General features: G+C 43.3%; 1 protein-coding gene across 7 annotated transcripts in view; it reads left to right on the forward strand.

Moving 5' to 3' along the window:
- The window catches only part of cep162 (centrosomal protein 162), a 148658-nt gene that overhangs the window by 21018 nt on the left and 101970 nt on the right, over positions 1 to 25670 (forward strand). For all 7 annotated transcript variants that reach the window (XM_078542482.1, XM_078542478.1, XM_078542480.1 and 4 more), the window contains 4 exons: positions 2817 to 2844; positions 8762 to 8899; positions 14213 to 14398; positions 21984 to 22059. In XM_078542482.1, the coding sequence (XP_078398608.1) occupies positions 2817 to 2844; positions 8762 to 8899; positions 14213 to 14398; positions 21984 to 22059 (428 nt within the window). The remainder of the gene's footprint in view (positions 1 to 2816; positions 2845 to 8761; positions 8900 to 14212; positions 14399 to 21983; positions 22060 to 25670) is intronic.

Raw genomic sequence — 25670 nt, forward strand, 5'->3', positions numbered from 1 at the left:
AATTCAATACATTGAAAAATGGAATTATTTCACAAAATATTATTACTTATTGGAATATTTGGGGGGAAAAAAAACAAAGAACAACGTTGAAACAAAAGCAGACTCATGACTTACCATATTAAAGGAGAACTATGTTTTGTGTAAAGAGGTGAGATTTATTGATGTTTTGAGTATTTTATCACTTCCAATTGTTTGCTGTCATTGTTAAGGTGTTGTATAATCAATTGAATTGCATTTGTGAGATCAATAAAACCAGCCAAATAATCCTCCAAATAAAAACAGAAAATGCTGAAAAAACTCAGCAGGCCCACAGCATCTGAGGAGAGAGAAACAAGAGTTAACATTTCGAGCCCATATGACTCCTCCTCTTCAGAGTTTTTCCAGCATTTTCTGTTTTTGTATTTCAGATTTACAGCATCCACAGTATTTTGCTTTTAATCCTCCAAATAATGTTGATTGGTGGTTGGCTTATTTTATTTCAAGGTTACTGTTTATACTTGCATTACCCACACAGCCTGTTCAGATTTTAGTTATACTGTGCTACTGGATGGGCTTTGAATGAGGTTTAATACCTTGTAATTGCAATGTTTTTAAACATGTAAAGACAACAGCTATTAGAATACTGTAAAGTTACACAACATGCTCGTTTTATTAATCCCAGATCCATAATACTGTGTTCCAGTTAATTATTTTCATGTGCTTGCATAATGTCAGCTTCAGATAAAGTGGGGAAACGATATATAATGTGCCTACGTAGTTCAATCTCGGATAAAATAGGGAAACTATACAATTATATAAGACATTTAAGCATAATTGATATTCATCGGTCATTTCAACATTTCATTTTATCTGAAAATAAAACAATATGGTGAAGGATCTCTAGAAAGTTTGATTCTGGGAGGAAAATTTTAATTTTCAGCAATGGTGTAACTCAATTTCTTCCCCCACCCCCAAATATATTTAACAACTTCACACAGCACAGACAAATGAACTTAAAAGCAGGTTTCAACAATATCTGAGAATATGGATTTGTCACTCACAAGTTGTGGAGTCACAGTAGGCTAGGTATTTGGTAGTACTGAGGACGGGGGAGGGAGAGATGGTAGCAGGATGAGGGAAGAACCAGCAGTTTACCAGATGAGTTTAAATGCAAATGGATGTGAAAGTAAAGTGGTGCAAGAATTTAATTTCACTTAACTGGAAATACACACTTGCAATGTTTTATTACCAGAAGTAGTGGAAGAAAACTTTTAGGGATGGCAGTTTGGAATAACAGACAAGCTCAGACAACCAAATAAGAAACTGCATATTTGGGAAAGCCAGACAATTGAAGAACAAGGCAGGACAGGAGCATGGAGGAAATTTTGGGGGGTGGGTAGTGGGGGGGAGGGGGTGAACCTGTAGAGAGTTTTTTGAAGGGAAAAATGTACCAATATATTAAACAGTTAATGGCTGAGGATCAGGGAGCCAGTAAATTTAAGCAAAGGCATCAGGCATCCAGTTATAGTTTATGGAAGGAAGGTGATGTAATAATGTAACTCAGGCGACCAATGGTCTCACAGAAAGAACCAACAATTAGAGACAAGGTAAAGAATGCTGTAGCTATAAAGGGCTCAAGTCAGACCACTGACCACTGCTCTAGATTTGGCCATAACACTAAATTTTGTTGCAAAGGGTATAGAGTAGATCCAGACTGATACCATTTGCAAAAATGACCCAAGTGGAATTATTACTTCAGAGTAAGACAACAGTAAGGCACATAAATGAAAATTATTGATGAGAAAATTTCAGATGGGTATCAGAACTCGGCATGAAAAATGTGTGGAATAACCTGCCAGATTTGGTAAAGGAATGAAATTATACCAGGATTCTATGATGGAGAATTAGGATATTCGAATGAAGAGCTTCGCTGGGCTAATTGGTTATTTGTCTCTATCTTTTTATATGTTTGCATAAACACATATTTACATGAGCATAACTAGAAGCCTTCGATTTAAGATAGTCACCAAGAAATCCAACAGGGAATTCCGAAGATAATTATTTACCCAATGAGTGATGAGAATGTGGAGCACTCTACCACAGTGAGTGACTGAAATGGCTAGGATTGATGTATTTAAAGGGAAACTGGACAACCATTTGAGGGAGAAGGGAATAGCTGGTCATGCTGGTAGATTTCAATGAAAATAGATAGGTGAAGGCTTGAATGGAGGACAAACATTGGCACGGAAAGGTTGGACCAAAAGGTCTATTCTTGTGCTGTATATCTTAAGTAGTTCTCTTAAGAATCCCTGATTTCAATTGCTCACCATTGGTGACTGTGCCTTCAGCTGCCTAGGTCCTAAACTCTGGAACTCCCTCCTTTAATCTCTCCAAATCCTACCTCTCCTTCCTTTAAAAAGCTCTTTAAAACTTACCTCTTTGACCAAGCTTTTGGCCATCTGTCCTAGTGTCACCTTATGTGGCTCTGTGACTAATTTTGTGCTATAATGCTCTTATGAGGTGCCTTGGGATCTTCCTTTACATTAAAGGTACTATATAAATATAAGTTGTTGAAGTTGAATTTTCAAATTACTTATTCCGGACCACTATTGGTCCTTCTCTTGTACTCCCCTACCCACACATCATTACATCTCTCCACATCATGCATGACTCAAGAAGTGAAGTAGACATCTTCCATATCTTACTCTTTCTGGGGAAACGTGGATTAAAGAGTCTCTTGAAAGCTAGGCCTAGAATTAAAGTTTCCAAAATAAATATTTTCAAAAACTAGATGTGGTTTGGAATAATCAAGTTTATCTGCTATGCTTTTATTTTAGGAAGCACAGCCTGGCATGCTAGCAAAAGGTAAGTGGTATCTCTATCTATTCATGATATGTTTGAAGAATCATTTAGGCCTAAGAGAACTGCTTTAATTCTTATGTTAATGTTTTTTTAATATTTACTGATGTAAGGGTCCATTTTCAGACATTAGCCATATGTTTTAAAAATCTTCAAAATGAGTTTGCCTAACTTGAGCAAAATTTCTGATTCTTTGAGTCATAGCAATTTTCACAGGTCGTAAGAACTTGCCCAATTTTAATTTCCTCTGGCAAATTGCATGTTACTTTTGACTTGGCTCCTGGTTCCCACCCTTTGCAAATCCAGCAAAGGGCTAAGGCCCTTCAATTTTCAATTTTTTATGGTCTGTGACTCCTGAGGACAACTTCTTTCAAAACTCTTATCGTGAAATAATGACGACTCCAGAAGGATATATGTGGGAGGAATTGTGGTGTGTGATGGTTGCTATCATTCAGAATGGGACAATCACAGTAAGGTAACCTTGCTTTCTTTGTTACTTGAATATCCTTCAAGTATCAAAGCAGCATCCTAGCTGGGATACAGGAACATTTAGTCTATTGAGCTTGATTTTACATTTTTGTCATTTTAAGTCCCAACCATTTTTTAATTATTCTTTTACGGGATGTGGACGTCACCTCACCTCTTGAGGTCAGCAATTCTGGCTATGTTGGGACCAAGGCTGTAATAACATCAAGAGCTGAGTGGCCCTGGTGGAACCCAAACTGTGCGTCAGTGGCTTTTCTTCTGATCCCTTAATACTATTGTTTCCCAAGTAAGAATTTATCTCACATTAAATAACTGAGTTGACTTTGCATCTATAGCTTTCTAGGCAGTGTCTTCCATATTGTCAGGACTCTTTATGTGGGGAGGGTTTAATCTTTGATTTGCTTTTTAATGTTGTAGCTCAAATTCTAAGATTGTCATTTTATTATGATGTTGTAATTTCTTCCAACAGAACATGAGAAAGATTTCCATGCCCAATTTCCCCCATTGCTTTGTCATTAATTCCCTCTCTTCCAGCGGCTCACCCAAGCTGAACCAGACTCCAAAACTATGATGTGCCATTCAACCCTGCACCCTATACATGAGAGGACAGCCTATTTCCAGATGTGCAACATTGATCATCTCCACCCACTACTTCAGTTCTCCACTGTCAAAACCTTTCTTCTTATTTTGTCACTTCTGAACTCAATTAATCCAACATTTTGGTGGCCCCCTATCCTCTACAAACCCCATCTTTTCCAAAGCACAGTTGCTGTATCCTGCCTGCTTACCTATCACTCCTGTCTTTGCAGGACTGCAATGCATCCCAGAATTTTAAACTTTTTGACCTTTAAATCCCTTCATCAATTTGCCCAACCTTTTCTTTGCATGTTCCTCCAGTCTTATGTTACATTCCGCACTAGCAACTCTGGCTCTTTGTACATGCCCCACGTCCCAATCATCTCAGCCCTACTCTATGGAATGTTTACTAGAAACCCTTCCACCTATCCCTTTTTCTCCCAAACTTCAGAGAACTTCTAAAAAATCCATCTTTTTGACCAAATTTTCAGTCATCCCATCTAATCTTTCCTACTATGGAATGGCACCTATTTGTCTATCTAATTCCATCTCCGAAGTTCATTGGAATATTTTTATGTTAATGACAGTAGATATTGTTTCCTTCCAAGGGTTAATATTAATTTCATACTTACCTGGATAACTTACAGTTTGACGGCATTTTTATTGAGATAATATCCCCTTTTTGAGCGTGGAGAATACCTATAACAGGAGAATGATTCCACATATCGGCTAAAAATAATTCAGAGGTTCATTTGCTTCTAGCAGAGGAGAAGAGAGACAAGGGAGGGAGATTGAACTGATGAGGGATAAGAACTAAAGTACCAGAAATTTGAAATGAGAACAGAAAGGCTGATACACATTGCATGTCAATCAGCATCTCTGGAGAGGAAAGTCAAAGTTTCGTTCTTATCATCCTTGAGAATTGAAGAATAAGAGACAGACAAGTGTATTTGGATCAGTAAAAGGGGAGAGGGAAGGAAAAGAAATCGAAACGGTCCAACTAATTCAGGGGAATTACTGATGGATATTACAGGTATATCAGTCAAGTATGAAATTTGAAATATTAAAAAAAGGGGGGGCTGATGAAATTCTTAGCATCCACCAGCTCCAAAGAGAGAGTGAACAGTTCAGCGGGCAGCATGCTAATTGATAAAATAAAGCCTATGCAAAGTGGAGGTTGATCATTGAGTAGTAACTGATAAGCAACAGGTCTAGAGCTGGTAGCACCATTGCACCATCATCCTGAGATTAATCAGATGGAAATAATCTTGATATTCTAGGGGCAGAATTTTGCCCTAGGTTGGCGGGCAGGCCTCGGTGGCGGGCGGGCAGCCGAACTCCGCTGCTGAAGTGGGCCTTGCCGCCATTTTAAGTGGGCGGGCCAATTAAGGCCCGCCCAGCGGGCTACCCATAGCGCTTCCTGTGCGGGGGGGTGGGAGGGTTTCCCCATCTGTCAAAGTGTGCTCTTTCGCGCGAAAGAGCGCACTGCTCCCTGAGACTAAGTGCTGTCTCAGGGAGATCAGTGAAAGTTTTACAAACTTATAAAATAGAAAAATAAAAAAATTATTAACGTGTCCCCCTCATATGACAATGTCACACGAGATGGGCCATGTTAATAAACATCACATAAAATTTATTAAACATTTTTAAAGCGGACATAAAATCTCATCCCGCCAGTGGATGAGATTTCATGTATTATCAGAAGCCCACTGGGGCTCCTGGCTGCCCGCCAGACTTAAGGGCAGGGCCTTTAACTACCTTAATTATCCTGTCAATGGCCTTAATTGGCCATTGACAGGTCGGCGGGCGAACAGCTGATTTCACTGTCCACCCGCCTTCCTCAATATTTAAATGGACCGGGATGACGCCGGGGGTTCATCCCGCATCATTTTCCCGTCGGCGAGCGGACCCCGCCCCCAAATCGCCGATGGGAAAATTCAGGCCTCGGTTTGAGATCTGTTTAAGATCGCAACTTCTTCCTCAAAATAGATTCCTCCCAGCTGGAATAACTTAGTATCATCTAGCTTGACCAAAACTTTCACTTTGCCTGAACATAATACATGCTGCTAGTTCTGACTAGGCAATTCGATACAGGTGAAAAGCAATTCGAGCAATTCTTATGTTCACCTGCGACAGTTAGAATAGGTGATCAAATTTCTTAACTTGAATAGTCTGTAGCAAAGTCGGAGTACTACACTGAGCTCATAGCTAGACTGGGAGCCGACGTAAATCAATGGTTTTTGATTTTAAAATTCTCATCCTTGTTTTTAAATCCTTCCCTATCTCTAATCCCCTTCAGTCCTATAACCTTCCAAGATACCTGTACTGCTCTAATTCTGGCCTCTTGAGCATCATCAATCTTAATTGTTCCATAGTTGTGCCTTCAGCTGCCCTAAGCTATGAATTCCCTCCGTAAACCCCTCTGCTGTATGCTCTTTTTTAAAAATTCATTTCTGGGATGTGGGTGTCGCTAGCTAGGCCAGCATTTATTACCCATCCCTAATTGCCCTTGCTCAGAGGACATTTAAGGTCATCGCTGTGGGCCTGGAATCTGTGAGCCAGACCAGGTAAGGACAGCAGATTTCCTTCCCTAAAGGTCATTAGTGAACCAGATGGGTTTTTACAACAATCGTCAATGGTTTCATGGTCGTCGTCAGACTTTTAATTTCACCATCTGCCATGGTGGGATTCAAACCCAGGTCCCCAGAGCATTATCCTGAGTTTCTGGAATACCAATCTAATGGCAATACCACTATGCCAATGCCCCCCCATCCTCCGATATGACACTCCTTAAAACCTATTTGATCAAGTTTTTGGGCATATGCCTGATATCACTGTTATCTGGCTCAGTATGTAAATTTTGCTTTATAAGTTGTTATCTCTCTGTTTCAATTGAAATCCACCAATGCCTTCTAATTATTGTTTAATATTGTTAATTCCTCCTCCTCAGTCTCTATCCAATGCATTTTTATTTGATATGAACACCTACTAATCAACCTGACAGGGCATGACTGAGGTTAAGCTCTTTTAGACCCCCACTGCAACTTGAGATTCTTAAGGCAGAATTTTGCTGTCGGCGAGCAGGGGGCAAGGCCATTTAAATTTTCCGCCCCATTTAAATTTTCAGGAAGGTGGGGGCACAGCCAAATCAGCTGTGCGCCCGCCGACCTGTCAATGGCCAATTGAGGCCATTGACAGGATCATTAAAACAATTAAAGAACCTGCCCGTCCAACCTTAAGGTTGCCGGACAGGCCAGGAGCCCCGGCAGCAAATAGAAAAAACATGAAACCTCATCCACCAGCGGGATGAGGTTTCATGCAGGGTTTTAAACATTTTAATAAAGTTAGTATGTATATTATGAACATCTCCCATCTCATATGACATTGTCATATGAAGGGAACATGTGCACTTAGCCTCAGGGAGATGTGCGCTCTTTCGTGTGCATGCACGAAAGAGCGCACTCTCGCTTTTGGGGAATCACCCCGGCCCGCAAAGGAAGCGGATAGTGCTTCCCACTGGACGTCACGCTGGGTGGGCCTTAATTGGCCCACCCATGTAAAATGGCGGCGGGGCCTGCTTCTCCAGCGAGGATCGGCCTCGCCCGCCAGAGATTGGGTCGGGCCCGCCCACCTGACAGGATGTAAATTCTGCCCTTAGGGTATAAGGAAACTTCTCTCTTTAGCAGGTTATAAAATAGAATACTTACCAAGCCTGAGCAATAAAGACTACTACAAGAATACAGCTGAAGTCTGATCTAATTAGATTTACTGAAGTCTGAGTTGCTGCTTGAAACCAAATTTTATATATTAATGTTATTGACAAGCTAAGATTTTGATTGAAAATGTTTCAATGAATGTAAGAAAGTACTGTAGAATTAAAATTATTTTAAAATGCTTAGTTTTTTTTTAATAACTGGTTTCACTTTAGTTTTTTGTTATTCATTCATGGGATGTGGGATGAGTGTGTCGCTGGCTGGGCCAGCATCTATTGTCCATCCCTAATTGCCCTTGAGAAGGTGGTGGTGAGTTTCCTTCTCAACCGCTCTAGCCCATGTGCTATAGGTACACCCACAGTGCTGTTGGGGGGTGAGTTATAGGATTTTGCCCCAGCGAGAGTGAAGGAAAGCTGATATACTTCCAAGTCCACTCATCACCCTGACTTGGAAATATATCACCTTTCCTTCAAGGTTTCTGGGTCAAAATCCTGGAACTCCCTCCCTAACAGCACTGTGGGTGTACCTACACCACAGGGACAGCAGCAATTCAAGAAGGCAGCTCACCACCACCTTCTCAAGGGCAATTAGGGATAGGCAACAAATGCTGGCCTCGTCAGCGAAGCCCACATCCTGTAAATGAATTTTTAAAAAATGAAGTCAAGATGGTGAGTGACTTGGAGGGGAACTTCCAGGTGCTGGTGTTCCCATGTGTCTGCTGCCCTTGTCCTTCTATATGGTAGCAGTCGTGAATTTGGAAAGTTATCTAAGGAACCTGCAAAGCATCTTGTAGATGGTACACATTGCTGCCACTGTGTGTCGGCGGTTGAGGGAGTGAAAGTTTGTGGATGGGGTGCTAATTAAGTGGGTTGTTTTGACCTGGATGGTGTCAAGCTTCTTGAATTTTGTGAGAGCTGCACTCATCTGAGCAAATAGTGTATTCCATCACACTCCTGACTTGTGCCTTTTAGCTGGTGGACAGGCTTTGGGGAGTCAGGAGGTGAGTTACTCATCACAGGATTCCTAGCCTCTGACCTGCTCTTGTAGCCACAGTATTTAAATGGCTAGTCCATTTCAGTTTCTGGTCAATGGTAACCCCAAGGATATCGATAGTCTGATCTATAAATATCTGTTTTTATAATTTGTAGTCGTACTGCTAGATTCACTAGACTCAGCACCAGATACACAAATGTTATTACAATCTGGCGATGACATATCTGCGAAGAAACAAACGACAGATGAAAAACATGGACAGCAAAGCCAAGCATCTCATATGTATACCACTAGTAAGTAATAAATGATACTGATCTGGTCTCTGCCTGCACAGTAAAGAAAGTTATTGTATCAACATATTACTATTCCATAAAAGCAAGAACATTTTTGCTTAACTTTACACATAATGATGAGGCAGAGTGATAGCAGAGAAGGAAAGAAAAGGAAGCAAGCCCTGCACTCCAGATCCAGCTACCTCATGGGACATCCTGTACTATGTGCCCAAAGAGCTGTGGGTTAAGAATCGGCCTGCTCAGTCACACAAGACCCATGGCAGGAATGCGCAACCCTGAGTAGACACCCTTGAATCAAGGGCCAGTCAAACACAACATATATCTATTGATGTCGAATAGTATATACTTTCTGGCAAGGATTATCAGATTATATATATATGAGAAAGGACTGCAGCTAATATATATACGCTATCTTAGAAATAGCGGGATTGAATAAGCCATTTTGTCCATTGTGGCTGTACTGTGTTGCAAGCTGGCCTAACCCACTGAAATTGCAATCGACTCCATTACTCCCAGTGCTGTCCTCACTATAGGCAACTAACTCAACATAGACAAACGGCAGCAGTTTCTGCTCATTTGTGCTGTTTTCTTCAGTGCAATGTATCCAAACTCAGCCAAACCAGTGCAAAAGATTGAGGATTTCTAAGTGCCAATTATGTTGAGCACAAATCGAATTTCTACAATCTTTTGTACTAGTTTAGAAAACATCACACAAGAAGTTGACCCCATCCACAAAACTAGCCAAGACTGAATTAATCACCATTGCGAGCTTCCACTAATTGACATCCTTTTGCAGGCCTTCAAGGAGGCTCTTAAAATTATGGGTATTTTTCAGCTGCAAGGGCACTGGTACACATTTGAGAAACATTTTTTTATTCATTCCTAGGATGTGGGCATCACTGGCTAGCATTTATTGCCCATCCCCAATTGCCCTTGTTCATTGCTGTGGGCCTGGAGTCACATGTAGGCCAGACCAGGGTAAGGACAGCAGATTCCCTTCCCTAAAGCGCATTAGTGAACCAGTTGGGTTTTTATGACAATCGGCAATGATTTCATGGTGGTCATCAGACTTTGAATTCCAGATTTTTATTGAATTCAAACTTCACTATCTGCCATGGTTGGATTCGAACCAAGGTCCCCAGAGCATTACCTTAGGTCTCTGGAATACTAGTCCAGTGATAATACCACTATGCCACTGCCTCCCCCCAATTTTAGAAACATTTACATTTTTTTATGTTGCAATGGAACTGTCTACACCAATATAACTAGTAAATGGTTCTGTTTGATAGTACAGAACTTGAGTATTGCTGACAAAAGACATTTTGTCAAAGCTTTTCATCGTGCACTCCCTTGCACTGAAGTATTGGGAAATTCAGGCAAATTTTGTTACCAAAATATTGCAGAAAAACCCACATGGATTATTTTTGCTGAATTATCTTTACATAGAATAAAAAATCAAAACTTACTATTAAAATCTACCTATAAAACACAAAAAGGAACTAATAACAAGTAAACAAGATGCTATTTAAAGTATTTACAAATAAATGCCTCCTTATTTCCACCTGCACTTTAAGATGTAAGTTAAACAGATTCAATGAATGTTTTTCTTTAAATCATTCTGGTTTTAACTCCAGAGGTACCATAAAGAGTGTACTATTCTATGACAGACAAGCAAAAAATATTACACCATGGATGAAACTGCATTTTGTCATTGCAAACTCAGCATTGAACATAATTTTTTTTCTATTCATTCACGGGACATGGGCTTCGCTGGCTGCGCCAGCATTCATTGCCCATCCCTAGTTGCCCTTGAGAAGGTAGTGATGGGCTGTCTTCTTGAACCACTGCAGTCCATATGGTGTAAGTACACCCACAGTGCTGTTAGGAAGGGAGTTCCAGGGTTTTGACCCAGCGACAGTGAAGGAACAGCAATATATTTCCAAGTCAGGATGGTGAGTGACTTGGAAGGGAACTTCCAGGTGGTGGTGTTCCTATCTATCTGATGCCCTTGTCCTTCTAGATCGTAGTGGTCGTGTGTTTGGAAGGTGCTGTCTAAGGACCCTTGGTGAATTCCTGCAGTGCATCTTGTACATGGTACACACTGCAGCTACTGTGCGTCGGTGTTGGAGGGAATGAATGTTTGTGGATGTGGTGCCAATCAAGCAGGCTGCTTTGTCCTGTACGGTTTCAAGCTTCTTGAGTGTTGTGGGAGCTGCATTCATCCAGGCAAGTGGGGAGTATTCCATCACACTCCTGACTTGTGCCTTGTAGATGGTGGAAAGACTTTGGGGATTCGGGAGATTAGTTACTCGCCCTAAGGATTCCTAGCCTCTGATCTGCTCTTGTAGCCACAGTATTTATATGGCTAGTCCAGTTCAGTTTCTGGTCAATGGTAACCCCCAGGATGTTAATATTGGGGGATTTGGTGATGGTAATGCCATTAAACGTCAGGGGACGATGGTTAGATTCTCTCTCGTTGGAGATGGTCATTGCCTGGCATTTGTGTGGCACAAATGTTACTTGCCACTTGTTAGCCCAAGCCTGGATATTGTCCAGGTCTTGCTGCATTTGGACATGACTGCTTCATTATCTGAGGAGTTGTGACTGGTGCTGAACATTGTGCAATCATCAGCGAACATCCCCACTTCTGACCTTATGATGGAAGGTAGGTCATTGATGAAGCAGCTGAAGATGGTTGGACCAAAGACACGACCCTGAAGAACTCCTACAGTGATGCAATGATGTCCTGGAACTAAGATGACTGACCTCCAACAACCACAACCATCTTCCTTTGTGCTAGGTATGACTCCAACCAGTGAAGAGTTTTCCCCCTGACTCCCGTTGATTTCAGTTTTGCTAGGGCTCTTTGATGCCACACTTAGTCAAATGCAGCCTTGATGTCAAGGGCAGTCACTCTCACCTGAGCTCACCTTGGGTGTTCAGCTCTTTTGTCCATGTTTGAACCAAGGCTGTAATCAGGAGCTGAGTGGCCCTGACAGAACCCAAGCTGGGGGTCAGTGAGCAGGTTTTTTCTAAGCAAGTGCCGCTTGATAGCATTGTTGATGACCCTTTCCATTACTTTATTGATGATCGAGAGTAGGCTAATGTGGCAGTAATTGCCAGGTTGGATTTGCCTTGCTCTTTGTGTACACGACTTACCTGGGCAATTTTTCCACATAGCCGGGCAGATGCCAGTGTTGTGGCTGTACGGGAACAGTTTGGCTAAGGGCACGGCAAGTTCTGCAGCACAAGTCTTCAGTACTATCGCCGGAATATTGTCAGAGCCCGTAGTTTTTGCACTATCCAGAGTCTTCAGCCATTTCTTGATATCACGTGGAGTGAGTCGAATTTGCTGAAAACTGGCATCTTTAATGCTGGGGACCTCCAGAGAAGGCGGAGATGGATCATCCACTCGGCACTTCTGGCTGAAGATTGTAGCAAATGCTACATTTAGCAAACGCCTTATCTCTTGCACTGATGTGCTGGGCTCCCCCATCATTGAGGATGGGGATATTTGTGGAGCCTCCTCCTCCAGTGAGTTGTTTAATTGTCCATCACCATTCACAACTGGATGTGTGCAGAGCTTAGATCTGATCCGTTGGTTATGGGATCACTTAGCTCTGCCTATCACTTGCTGCTTATGCTGTTTGGCATGCAAGTAGTCCTGTGTTCCATCTTCACCAGGTTGACACCTCATTTTTATGTGTGCCTGGTGCTGCTCCTGGCATGCTCTCCTGGACTCTTCTTTGGACCAGAGTTGATCCCCTGGCTTGGTGGTTATGGTAGAGTGGGGGATATGCCAGGCCGTAAGGTTACAGATTGTGTTCAAGTGCAATTCTGCTGCTGCTTATGGCCTACAGCGCCTCATGAATGTCCAGCCTTGAGTTGTTAGATCTGTTCGAAAGCTATCCCATTTAGCACGGTGGTAGTGCCACACAGCATGATGGAGGCTATCCTCAATGTGAAGGCAGGACTTCATCTCCGTGACTGTGCGGTGGTCACTCCTACCAATCCTGTCATGGACAGATGCATCTGGGGCAGGCAGGTTGGTGAGGATGAGGTCATGTATGTTTTTTCCTCTTGGTCCCCTCACCACCTGTCGCAGACCCAGTCTAGCAGCTATGCCCTTTAGGACTCGTCCAGTTCAGTTAGTAGTGATGCTACTGAGCCACTCTTGGTGATGGAGATTCAAGTACCCCCCACAGTACATTCTGTGCCCTTGCCACCCTCAGTGCTTCCTCCAAGTGGCCAAATGGTGTTCAACATGAAGGAGCACTGATTCATCAGCTGAGGGAGGGTGGTACATGGTAGTCAGCAGGAGGTTTCCTTGCCCATGTTTTACCTGATCCCATGAGACTTCATGGCATCCGGAGTCAATGTTGAGGACTCCCAGGGCAACTCCTTCCCAACTGTATGCCACTGTGCCACCACCTCTGCTGTGTTTGTGCTGCAGGTGGGGCAGGACATACCCAGGGATGGAGTTGATGGTGCCTGGAACATTATCTGCAAGACTAGTCTGTGAGACAGCTCTCCCAATTTTGGCACTAGCCCCCAGATGTTAGTAAGGAGGATTTTGCAGGGTCAATAGGGCTGAGTATGCCTTTGTCATTTCCGGTGTCTAGGTTGATGGTGGGTGGTCCGTCCTGTTTAATTCCTTTTCTGAGGCTTTGCAGCGGTTTGATACAACATTTCAGAGTAAACCACATTGCTGAGGGTCTGGAGTCACATTTGGCTGCAAATTTCCTACCCCTAAGGGTATTAGTGAACCAGATGGGTTTTTACAGCAAACGACAATGGAATTCCCGATTTTTATTGATTTCAAACTCCACCGTCTGCTGTGGCAGGATTCGTACCCAGGTCCCCAGAGCATTATGCTGGGTCGCTGGATTTCTGGCCTATTTCTACGCCATCGCCTCCCCTTCATGAATATGCTTTCTTTAATGCAGCCAGTGTAAGGAAGTATTGAACAAAAGCCAAGTATTTTTTCAGAGACAGAGGCGAAATTCTTATACATGTTGAGTTTGCTAAATGATAAAAGCAATCACAAAGATGATGTTTTGAAGATTGCATGTTTTAGAAAATGACACATCTGCTTTTATTATATAACCTGTCAATGGTTGATTAATGGGACAAATAGGAATACAGGAGGTCATAGCTGGAAAGATACTTAGTGGAAAAGCCTCTCTATAATAGAGTTCATTTGCATAGACTGATTAAACATAGTAACCAAATGTCATTAGCTTTTAACGTCAATATAAAGAATACTGCATCAGATTTGGAAAGGTTTTGCAATAATTTTTTTGTTCCCTTCAGGTATTTCTTATGGGCAAACTAATAGTGAAATTGAGGCCCTGCATCAAGCATATCGTAACATTGATCAATCTTTGGAAGGCACAGATGCAGGGCAAAGTACATTGAATGGGAAAAGCACCAACTTTGTTCAAGATCTTCAGAATTCTGTTAAGGATTCAGTAAGGGATGTTTCTACTGCAGAATCTGGTAAGCACAAAATTGAGTTGGATATGAGTTTTTCACATTGCTCTGTGGAATCACAGTCACTAATTGAGTTGATTCATAAGTGTTAAGTATAATCACATAGATAAAAGGCTTTTGGATTCTTTCAATGATTAGCTCCTGTGAGTGTAGTAAGAATTTTTCCCAGCAGTTAACCGGAGCCTAAGTTTTTTAAACAAAAGGTATAAGAGCATTTGAATCTAACAACCATATGATTTGCAATTTAAACCATTTAATGTGTCTGAGTAGGTTTTTGACTCTAAGTGATAGACATACAGAGAAATGTATACAGTTACCCTGCTTTTGTTCCGAATAGAGATGTAACCTCCATTGATCACTTTGATCATAACTCTCTCTACAAATTGTGAAAGAAAGCTCAAGTTCCTGAGAGGTTTCTAGCCACATACATTGTCCTTGCTGACTCACCATTGCTTGACAATGTAATTGTGAACACAGTCCATCAAAATAAGAGAGTTCCTACAAAACACCAGATGCCTACTTGTTTACTATCCTTGCCCATTGTTCCACTTCCTATCTCAAGACTGTCTTGGCCACCTGGTTTCATAATGTGGTGACAAAAAGAAGTCACAAATCACACATCCTGCACTTTAAGTAGAAGCCAAACTGCATAGTCAACTAAATTGTACCCTGACATACTAACCCTTAAAGCAGCCTGAACATGAACAACTGTAGCCATGTTATTATTCATAGCCGTAGTAAAATCCACAAGCCATTTAAAAGTTTAAAAAGCCCCAATCAAATGAGTTTAAATCAAATGTTATATGCATACACATGACTAGGGTATCTTAGTAGACTGAGTTTTTTTTTATTCATTCACGCGGTGTGGACTTCGCTGGCTGGGCCAGCATTTATTGCCCATCCCTAATTGCCCTTGAGAAAATGTTGGTGAGCTGCCTTCTTGAACAGCTGCAGTTCATGTGGTGTAGGTACACCTACAATGCTTTTGGGAAGGGAGTTCCAGGGTTTCGACCCAGCGACAGTGAAGAAACGGCAATATATTTCCAAGTCAGGATGGTGAGTGACTTGGAGGGGAACTTCCAGTTGGTGGTATTCCCATCTATCTGCTGCCCTTGTCCTTCTAGATGCTAGTGGTCGTGGGTTTGGAGGGTGTTGTTGAAGGAGCCTTGATGAATTCCTGCAGTGCATCTTGTACATGATACACACTGCTGCTACTTTGTGTCGGTGGTGAGGGGGTTTGTGGATGTGGTGCCAATCAAACAGGCTGCTTTGTCCTGGACGGTGTCAAGCTTCTTCAGTATTGTGGGAATTGCATTCATCCAGGCAAGTGGGGGGAGCGTTCCATCACACTCCTGACTTGTGCCTTGTCGATGGTGGACAGGCTTTGGGATTCAGGAGGTGAGTTAGCCATAGCAGGATTCCTGGCCTCTGATCTGCTCTTGTAGCCACAGTATTTATATGGCTGGTCCAATTCAGTTTCCGGTCAATGGTAACCCCCAGGATGTAAATAGTGGGGGATTCAGTGATGCTAATGCCATTGAACATCAAGGGGCGATGGTTGGATTCTCTCTTGTTGAAGATGGTCATTGCCTGACACTTATGTGGCACGAATGTTACTTGCCACTTGTCAGTCCAAGCCTGGATATTGTCCAGGCCTTTCTGCATTTGGACATGGACTGCTTCAGTATCTGAAGAGTCGCGAATGGTGCTGAACTTTGTTTGTACAGTCATCAGCGAACATCCCCACTTCTGACCTTATGATGGAATATTTCCATATCCATCACTTTAAATGTTCACTCCCTCCATCAGCAGCGCACGGTAGCTGTACTCACCAAGGCTTCTTTGACAACAGCTTCCAAAGGGATAAAGGGTAAATACTGTAATTGGCGGAAAGTTTTTTTTTATATTCGTTCACGGGATGTGGGCATCACTGGCTCAGCCAGCATTTGTTGTCCATCCCTAATTTCCCTTGTTCAGAGGGATTTAAGAGTCAACCACATTGCTGTGTGTCTGGAGTCACATGCAGGCATACTAGAGAATCAGATAGGTTTTTATGACAACTGATAATAGTTTTGTGGTCATCATCGGACTTTTAATTCCAGATTTTTAATGAATTCAAATTTGCCATGGTGGGATTTGAACCCGGGTTCCCAGAGCATTACCTGGGTCTCTGGAACGCTAGTCCAATGACAATACCACTATGCCACCGCCTCCCCTTAATGTGATTAATAGTGTCCCCAAAGATCTATTTTGAGGCCTCAACTATTCAGCGTTTGTTAGCGACTTAGATAAATAGCTTAGAAAGCCACATATCGAAATTTGTAGATAACCCAAATAGAGGTGGTATTGTGATCAGTGTATGTGGGAGCATACAGTTACAAAGCAATATTGATAGATTATATGAATGGACAAAACTGTGGCAAATGGATTGCAAAATAAGAAAATGTGAAATCATTCACTCTGGACCTAAAAAGGATAGGGCAGGATACTTTCTGATTGGGAAAGGATAGAAACAGTGAATGTCCAAAGAGACTTGGAGGTTCAGGTACATAGATCATTAAAATGTCATGAACAGGTACAGAAGCTAATCAAAAAGCCAAATGGGATGTTGGACTTTCTATCTGGAGGAGGTAAAAGTCACGTTTCAGCTTTACAAAGCCCTAGTTAGACCACACCTGGAGAACTGTGTGCAGTTCTTTGCATCACACCTTAAGAACAGTATATTGGTCACAAAAGGAGTACAGCGTAGGTTTACTAGAATGATATCTGGACCCCAATGGTTAAGAACATAAGAAATAGGAGTAGGAGAAGACCATATGTCTCATTGAGCCTACCTGCCACTCAGTATAATCATGGATGGTCTTGGGCTTCAACTCCACTCTCCTGCCCGCTCCCATTCCCTTGATTTCCTGAGAGGCCTATCTCAACCTTGAATATATTCAGTGATGGTGCATACACAGTTCTATGGCAAACCTTCAAAAGATTCATCGCTTTTAGTGAAGAAATTTCTCCTCATCTCAGTCATAAATTATTGGCCCCTTATCCTGAAACTGTGCCCCCTTGTTCTAAATTCCCCAGCTCTCAGTATCTACCCTGTCAAGCCTCTTCATAATCTTGAATTTTTCATTCTTTTAAATGTCATAGAATATAGACCCAGTTTACTCAGCTTCTCATCATAGGACACCCCTCACATCACGGGCCAATCCAATGAACCTTTTTTTCATTCATTCATGGGATGTGGGCATCGCTGGCTGGGCCAGTATTTATTGCTTATTGTTCAGAGGGCATTTAAGAGTCAACCACATTGCTGTGGGTCTGGAGTCATATGTAGACCAGACCAAGGAAGGACAACCAATTTCCTTCTCTAACGGACATCAGTGAGCCAGGTGGGTTTTTACAACAACCGACAATGGTTTCATGGTCATCATTAGACTTTTAATTCCAGATTTTTATTGAATTCAAGTTCCACCATCCGCCGTGGCGGCATTCAAACCCGGATCCCCAGAGCATTACCCTGGGTCTCTGGAATACTAGCCCAGTGACAATACTACGTTGCCACCGCCCTCCATTATGCCATCCCCCCCTTAGTACTACTATGCCACTGCCTCACTGTATTGCCTCCAATATGATCTCCATGGGAAACCGTAAAGCAAAATTATCAAATTTACTGAATCGCCCCCAAATGAAAAAATTAACACCAAAATTTTACTTTTTGCAATTCGTACATTAAAATGAATGCAATTCAACAAGTTAAACATGAATTAACAGGCAAACAATACTTCAAATAAAAGGGTAAAGTTCACTGTAAATAGCTGATACAACAAAGATACATCCTGCATAACCACAAGCAATCCCAGCAGTCCCTACTGTCACAAAAATGCCTCTATTTTTAAAAAATGATTGTTCAAAGAACTTACAACTGACTTGAAATTTGGTACTTTAAAAAAAATGAGACTGTAAACTACTTTAAAATGTGAGGCGAAGGTGAAAAAAGCAAACAAGAACCCCACTCTGAAAGGAAGTGTGAGGAGAGAGATGTTTCAAAGGTAACGTACAGATTGTTACAATCCCCATTGAGGTTACCCCTGGACAAGCCTGATCCCAGAGTGGAACCCAGCTTGATAGATCGTAACTTTTAATTTGTTTGTTTAGATATATGGAGAGTAGCTACTGAACAGAGGCACAGGAGTCAGCTTATGAACTTTTAACAAAAGAATAAAACATTTACTCAACAAGAAAAAATGAACTGTATTACAATAATCCCTCACCCATAACTATGCTTTTACAGATATACACAGATTTGTAAGAATAATACAAGTTACAAAAGCTATCTTATACTTTAGTGTTCACAGTAAGTACACAGTCCATGCAAATCTATGGCACCCTGTGGTCAGACACATCACACTCTGAAACTAAGTGACAAATGCCACCTCATCCAGATGCTGTGGATCTCTCTTCAACTCCCCCAGATGCTTGTTCCACCATGACTCAACCAGTCTCGCTGAACTTCGTCCTTTACACAAGGGTTTCCAACCTCCACTCTCCAAGAACTCACCTTGGAATCTTCTCCCAAGTCATACTTTATCTCAGATGCCTTCCCCAAGGGTTCACCTCTAGGGTTTTGAACTCTCCTTCTGATGTTCCTCTTCCCTGGGTCACGACATGCATTCAAGCTGTCTTCCATGCACTCTCTCTCACCAGCTCAGCTGTCAACAGTACCACTGCTTCACATGCCCATAGCAAAGAGTTACAGACCTTCAGTTGTCTCTTTGGACCTTCTTGCCTCTTGCAAGCTGTTGTCGCTTTAAATCTGCTTTCTGCAGCTTTTGTCTCTTTAAATCTCAAGCTTGGAGCCTTTCTTTCTCCTCACTCTTAACTTCACTTAACAGGACCCTTTCCAGGTTCCTGTCCTTCCTTTTACTAGAAGGTTTTCTTTGGACTTTCCCTTCTTCCACTCCCCTGGATTTTGGGGGGTTTTCTTTAGCTTTGGACTGGCTATCTGTCCCCTTTGCTCCAGTCTCTCCCGACAGCTACGTTCAACCAACTTTAGCTTGGAGCTGGCTATCTGCCCCTTCTAGGTGGCTTCTGTTTGGCACCTGTCTTCCAAACCAGCTGAATTCCAACAGCTTCCAAAACAAACTGCTGTTTATTTAGCTTTTCAGTGGATCTGTGGGACCAACCTGCCTCTCTGGCCCCCTGTAGCTAGGCAACAGTCCAATCCTTCCACCCTTGTGTTTGCTTAACTTATTAAGTCGTAAACTCCTATAAGAAATGCAAGCACCTTCTTAAAGTGAAACTAAAACTCAATTTGACATTTCTTAACTCACAGATACAGAAATGCAAATCAAACTTAAACTTTAAAGCTAAAACTCATTCCTAACACTCACAAATACCAATATAACTTACTTAAACTGTCTCTATTTCCTAACACAGATATCAAAGCCCAATACTCTAGCTAAGGAAAAGATTAGGGGGAGGTGATGGTCTAGTGGCATTGTCGCTGGACTAGTAATCCAGAGACCCAGGGTAATGCTCTAGGGACCCAGGGTTCGAATTTGATTTGAATAAAAATCTGGAATTCAAAGTCTAATGATGTTGTAAAAACCCATGTGGTTTCCATCTGGGAAATAAGTCTGTCGCCCTTAACTACATGTGACTCCAGACCCATATCAATGTGGTTGAGTCTTAAATGGCCTAGCAAGCTACTCAGCTGTATCAAACCGCTGCAAAGTCACAATAAAGAAATGAAACCAGATGGATTAGAATGGGCAACTAGTTTTTTATTCTTTTTCAGCCAGCAAAGACATGATGGTCTGAATGGCCTCTTTCTGTGCCGTAACTTTTCTATGGTTCTATTACTGAGACTAGCTTTTCAATTCCACATTATTACTTGAATTCAAGTGCCACCAGCTTCAGTGTGGGATTTGAACCTAGTTTGATAGGCACCTTATTAAAAAGTAAATATATTTGGATTGGAAAAGGCATCTATGGGTAAAAAAATTTTTTTAATTCTTTGTTGCGACCAACCGACGAGGCTGAATAAAGGGGAGCCAGTTTGTCCCTCCTCGTCCAGTCGTAACACCACCCAAATGCGGCACTGCATAGCTAATCGGTTCCGAAAAATGCTGTTCTTCGTTCACGCAGGGTAGGTCAGGAGTCCTATCTGACAACAGTCTTTACCGTCAAGTTTCATGGGTATGATTGTCATCAGCAAGGCACACTTCTATGAGCTCTCTTTCTCCATGGTGTTGACAGTCCTGATGGTGTAGCTTTCCAGAGTTCCTTTTCAACCAAGCAACCAATAACATTTTGGCTCACAGCTTGGCTACTTCTGGGAAAACACGCAGCTCTTTGGTGTATCTGAGCTATTCATACAGCTTTCCAGGTTTAAAATGTTTTCAGCCAGCTTGCACAGTACCTCCAAGAGTTCCTGTCTCCTTTTCTGCTAAACAGAAAAGCGACCATTTCCTGATTTGCTTCTCCTCGCAAGCATTCTCTGTGTTCCTCTTTCTGTCTCTGTCTGCTTTCTCTTTGTGTCTGCATCTGTGTACTGATTATCTTCGACCTTCAGCTTCTCTAATTGTATTCTCCTTTGTGTCTGCCAGCCACATGGCTTCTTTCTTCACTGCCTGCCTGTTGGTACTGCTTCCAGGTCAAAGGTCGTCACATTATGTCATTGAAGACTTTTCTGCCAATAACCAAATCTGCATTGTGGTTATCTGCTGCTACTTCCTTCAACTAGAAGGGATGGAGAACACCACACAGAGCTAGCGGAATGCAAATATATTGCTCCTCAAGAGCCCAGTATATTAACTTGGCCATGGCTAGTGTTCAATTTACCATGCTGATTTATAAACTTGCTTTTAGTTTGAGTGCTTTTTAAATTAACTGTAAATTTTCAGTACACTTTGTGTAATTGGGACAGGGTACTAATAGAATGGTAGTTAAAGTTATTTAACTTTCATTGGGACCCTTAATATTTTAAAGTACGTTGAGTGCCGGTTTGGCTCACGTGGTAGTGCTCTCATCACTGAGCCACATGATTAAGAGTTCAGGCTCCACTCAAAGAATTGATGTAAGACAATGTAGGCTGACACTTCCATGTGGTACTGAAAATAGTACTGCATTGTTATTTCGATGAGCTTTTGAAGTTGGCTCCTCGGGTGGGGGTAAAAGATTCCATGCCACTTTTTAAAAAAGCACTTGGAGTTCACTCAGTATCCTTGCGACATTTGTCCATCAAACAACACCCTAAAGCAGATTAGTTGGTTTTTCACCTCATTTGCTGCTGCAAGCCTTGCAATTTAATTGTCTTGTTGACTAATACATACGCTGTAACTGTACTTCAGAAGTAATTAATTGGCTCGGAGTTGTTTTGTGATTTTCTAAGCAGGTTAAATATGCTATATAAATGCAAGTTTTTTTTCTTAAAAATATATTAATATCTGAAATGGATTAGAAATTGAAAGAGGAGAAGCAATTAGGACACACTGCTAGAATGTCTCAGCAAGTGCTACATCTACAATTAAACATGGTGGTTTCTCCTATTCCTGAATGATCAAAGATTGTCAATCTGCACTTTATTTTTCAGATTTGCTTACTGTGGAAGAACTAATGAAACCTATTAAAGGGGAAGCTCTTGTTCCAAGAGGATATGACTTAGTAAGGTAATGCAAGTTTTTTTTAAAGGTCAGTTGGACAATGTTAAATGCAAAAAAGGTGATATCTTTAATATATGTCTTGCTCTGTGGAAATGTTACATCAGAATGTAAAACGTTTTAATGGTAGTCAGCGTGACCCTTCTGCAGAGGCTCTGACTCATAGGTTCCGAAAGATCTGGATGCTTGTTGATAACAAGCTAGCTTCACCGTTGACTTGAATGATCCAATTTGATTTATCAGCCTTGGAAAGGATATTACTAGAAGAAACCATTATGTTCAATTTAATTAATCCCAAAGGTCCATCCAGGACAGCTATTTATCATACCCCTCAATTTCTTTCTCTGTCAAATATCTGATATTTCCTTTTGAATTTACTGGTACTATCTCCTGGCAATTTTTTCCATACATTCTACACTTTTTTTTAAATATAGTGTTCAATTTCTTACATAATCTTGAGTACAATGCTTCAATTGTGAAGTACCCATTATCATTGGGACAGGTTTATCTACCTCTTTGTAGTAAGGCGTGTGCTACAGTAGTACAGTGTCTTTTTCAAATGCTAATAGACCTAATACATATTTTCAGCATTTTCTACTTTGGGTGGAATTTTCTGTGCCCGCTGGCAATGGGCATGATAGGTGGCGTGAGCAAACAATATGGCGCGATCGGTTTCACGACGGCGGGAAGGCAGGTCCCGATTGTCCGCTCATCCCACCAACAGCGGGCCGTGTTTCCTGCCATTGGTCGTTGGGAACCTCATTGTAATACATCAGCATATCATTATCAGGCCCGCCAGGCTCTTGCACCCCCCGCTGGATCGTCCGCCCATGTCGGCGGGAAAGCATGCCAACGTATTTCACAACAGCACAGAGGCAACGTGTATTTGACGGCCTGCACTTTGGGTAAACTGGAGGTGAGTGCACAGCAACGTTCTGCAGAGCTCGCCTGGGTTGACTGTTGCCTTGCAGGCTTCAGGGGCGCCGGGGGGTGAGGGGCGTCGGGATTAAGTGTCACCCTGTCCGACTGTTGGCGGGGTGGGGTGTGATCGGGGCAAGTGAAGCCTTGCTTCTGAGGCAACTTTTGAGGGTGTGGGGAAGTGGGGGGCAAGTGCAGCCTTGCCATTGAGGTGACTGGTGGTGGGGGGAGGGTGGTGGTGGGCAAGGGTAGCCCTGCCGTTGTATATAGCGCACAAGCATTCGGGGTGGGGAGGCCGGGTGGGCGAGGGAAGTGGCCACCATTCGGGAAACCTGTGGAAAGTGACCATTCCTCTGCAACTGAGACAGCTCAGGCGCAGCCACGTTGATATGATTGGGGTCGGGCTCCTCACTTATCTGTCCACTCAAGCTACACATAGGCATCAAAGTGCCACCAAGTTCTGCAGAGCTCCCCCCTGGCCCCCCGGCCCGTCCCGTCCTGCCACCCACCCACCCACCACCACCACCCAGCACAGACTGCAAATTCATGAGCACTTTAGTGGACTGCAGAGCAATTGGACTGCACACGTTGTACAATCTCCTTGTTAAAGCTGTCCATGTAGCAGTCACTACTAGAGGTGCTCACAGCCTCTTGCAATATCAGCATCCGGTTTGGACCAGCCTCCCCCCCCCCCCATGGTTCATGCTAACAGGGCAGCCGTGCAGCGCACTAAACTCTGGCCATCCAAGTGGTGGCCAGCACTCTGAGAAATGTGAAGGGGCCTTCACACTTAACCAGGACAGGTTCTTCGTACACCCATGCTAACTGCGTGTCTCTCTCTTTCATCCTGCAGGAGGAGTACATCAGGATCATGGAGCCTGATGGTCTACAGAGCGCGAAGAAGACGGAGGAGAGTGCAACTGAGTTTCCTGGCTGCGCAGAGGCAGGAGCAACCTAAGGAAGAAGGGGCGGCTAGAGCTCTTGCACAAGCCGCCCAAAAGCCATAGCGAGCTGTTGCTGCTCAGTGCCTTGTGACACCCAGGGTCTATAGATGCCACCTTTATTCCTGCAGATGGCCGAAAACCAGTGTCGTCGAAGACAGTGCATGTCTAGGGAATTGGTCGTTCACATCTGCCATTTACTGCAGCATTTGGTGCCACGGGGACATGGAGGGCATCCATTGCCAGTGGCTGTGAAAGTGACCGCAGCACTGAATTTCTATGCCAGTGGGTCCTTTCAGGGCTCCACAGGTGACCTCTGGGATCGCTCAAGCCTCCACCCACAAATGCATCTATGAGGTCACAGATACCATCTTCACGAGGGTGCACAACTTTGTGCATTTTGCCCAGGACCAGGACATGCAAGAGTGATTGGATTCACCCAGGTCTTGCGTTTCCCACAGGTGCAGGGTGCGATTGACTACATTCATGTGGCACTCAGATCTCCATCGCAACACATGGTGGACTACATCAACCACAAGGGCTTCAATTCATTGAATATGCAGCTGGTGTGCGACAATCAGAAACGCATCCTGCAGGTCTGCGCACGGTTTCCAGGGACTGTGCACGACGCCTACATCCTCAGTCAGTCACAGATCCCTGCAGTCTTCCAGGGTCCACAGAAGCTGCAGGGATGGCTCCTCGGGGACAAGGGCTACCTGCAGAGGCCGTGGCTGAGGATATCCAGGCGGCAGCCTCAGACTGCAGCAAAGTGGTAGTATAATGAGGCTCATGCTGCAGCTTGCAACTTGGTGGAGCAGACCATCGGGATGCTGAAGATTTTTTTCCAGTGCCTGGACTGGTCTGGTGGAGCCCTGCAATACAGTCCACAGAGGGTGTCACGCGTCATTGTCCGCTGCGCCATTTACAACCTGGAGCTCCAATGGGAAGAGTAGCTGGCTGAGGGGGAGATGAAGGAGCTGCATGTTTCTTCCGATGAGGAGGACGCTAACGGGGATGAAGCTGAGGAGGTCCTCAGAGGCGACAATGACGAAGATGAGGCCCTCGCACTGGCTAGGCGAGGCAGGCGTGCTCAGGAGGCCCTCATAGCTGCTAGATTTGTGGAAAATGATGACGACATGCAGTGAGGTGACCCCATAGTTCCTCACATTTGTGAATGTTTGATTCCAGTCTGGCTTATGGCAGCGCAAATACCCTCTGTGCCCGGGTTCATGTCAGGGAGACGCAGTGGAGGCCCTGATAGTTGCTCGATTGCAGGAGGATGATGACGACATGCAGTGAGGACATTCCATAAATCTTCTCTCAGCCTCTGAGAATGCCTGACTTCGGTTTGGCCAAGGGCAGCTCGCTTGCACTCCATGATCATGGACATATCATAGAGACGCAACCATGAAACTTTAGAAGCATATGATGCTTTGTCCACCTTCGGCACCTGAGCCCTCCGGAGCTGGAGCACAGCAAGAGTGGTCACAGATGCTGAAGAGATGGGGGCCACCTCCATAAAGGTGCTGAGAGAACGAGAGAACTCTGTGGTGCCGGTCCACTACATTTGGCAGCAGTGTCGAGCACCGCCAAGGCACAGGCATCAGTAATGCCTCCAGGGAGTGTGAGGCTGAAGGCTGCACAGAGCACAGGGAAGAGGCCCTGGACTGAGACATCTGCCTCTGTCTTGTCACTCAGATGTGAATACTTTCTGCACAAGAACATGGCTCATTAGAACGAGGAGCCATAGGCAGGGAGACA

This window comes from Cetorhinus maximus, chromosome 5 (assembly GCF_964194155.1).
Source record: "Cetorhinus maximus chromosome 5, sCetMax3.hap1.1, whole genome shotgun sequence".
Taxonomy (NCBI): domain Eukaryota; kingdom Metazoa; phylum Chordata; class Chondrichthyes; order Lamniformes; family Cetorhinidae; genus Cetorhinus; species Cetorhinus maximus.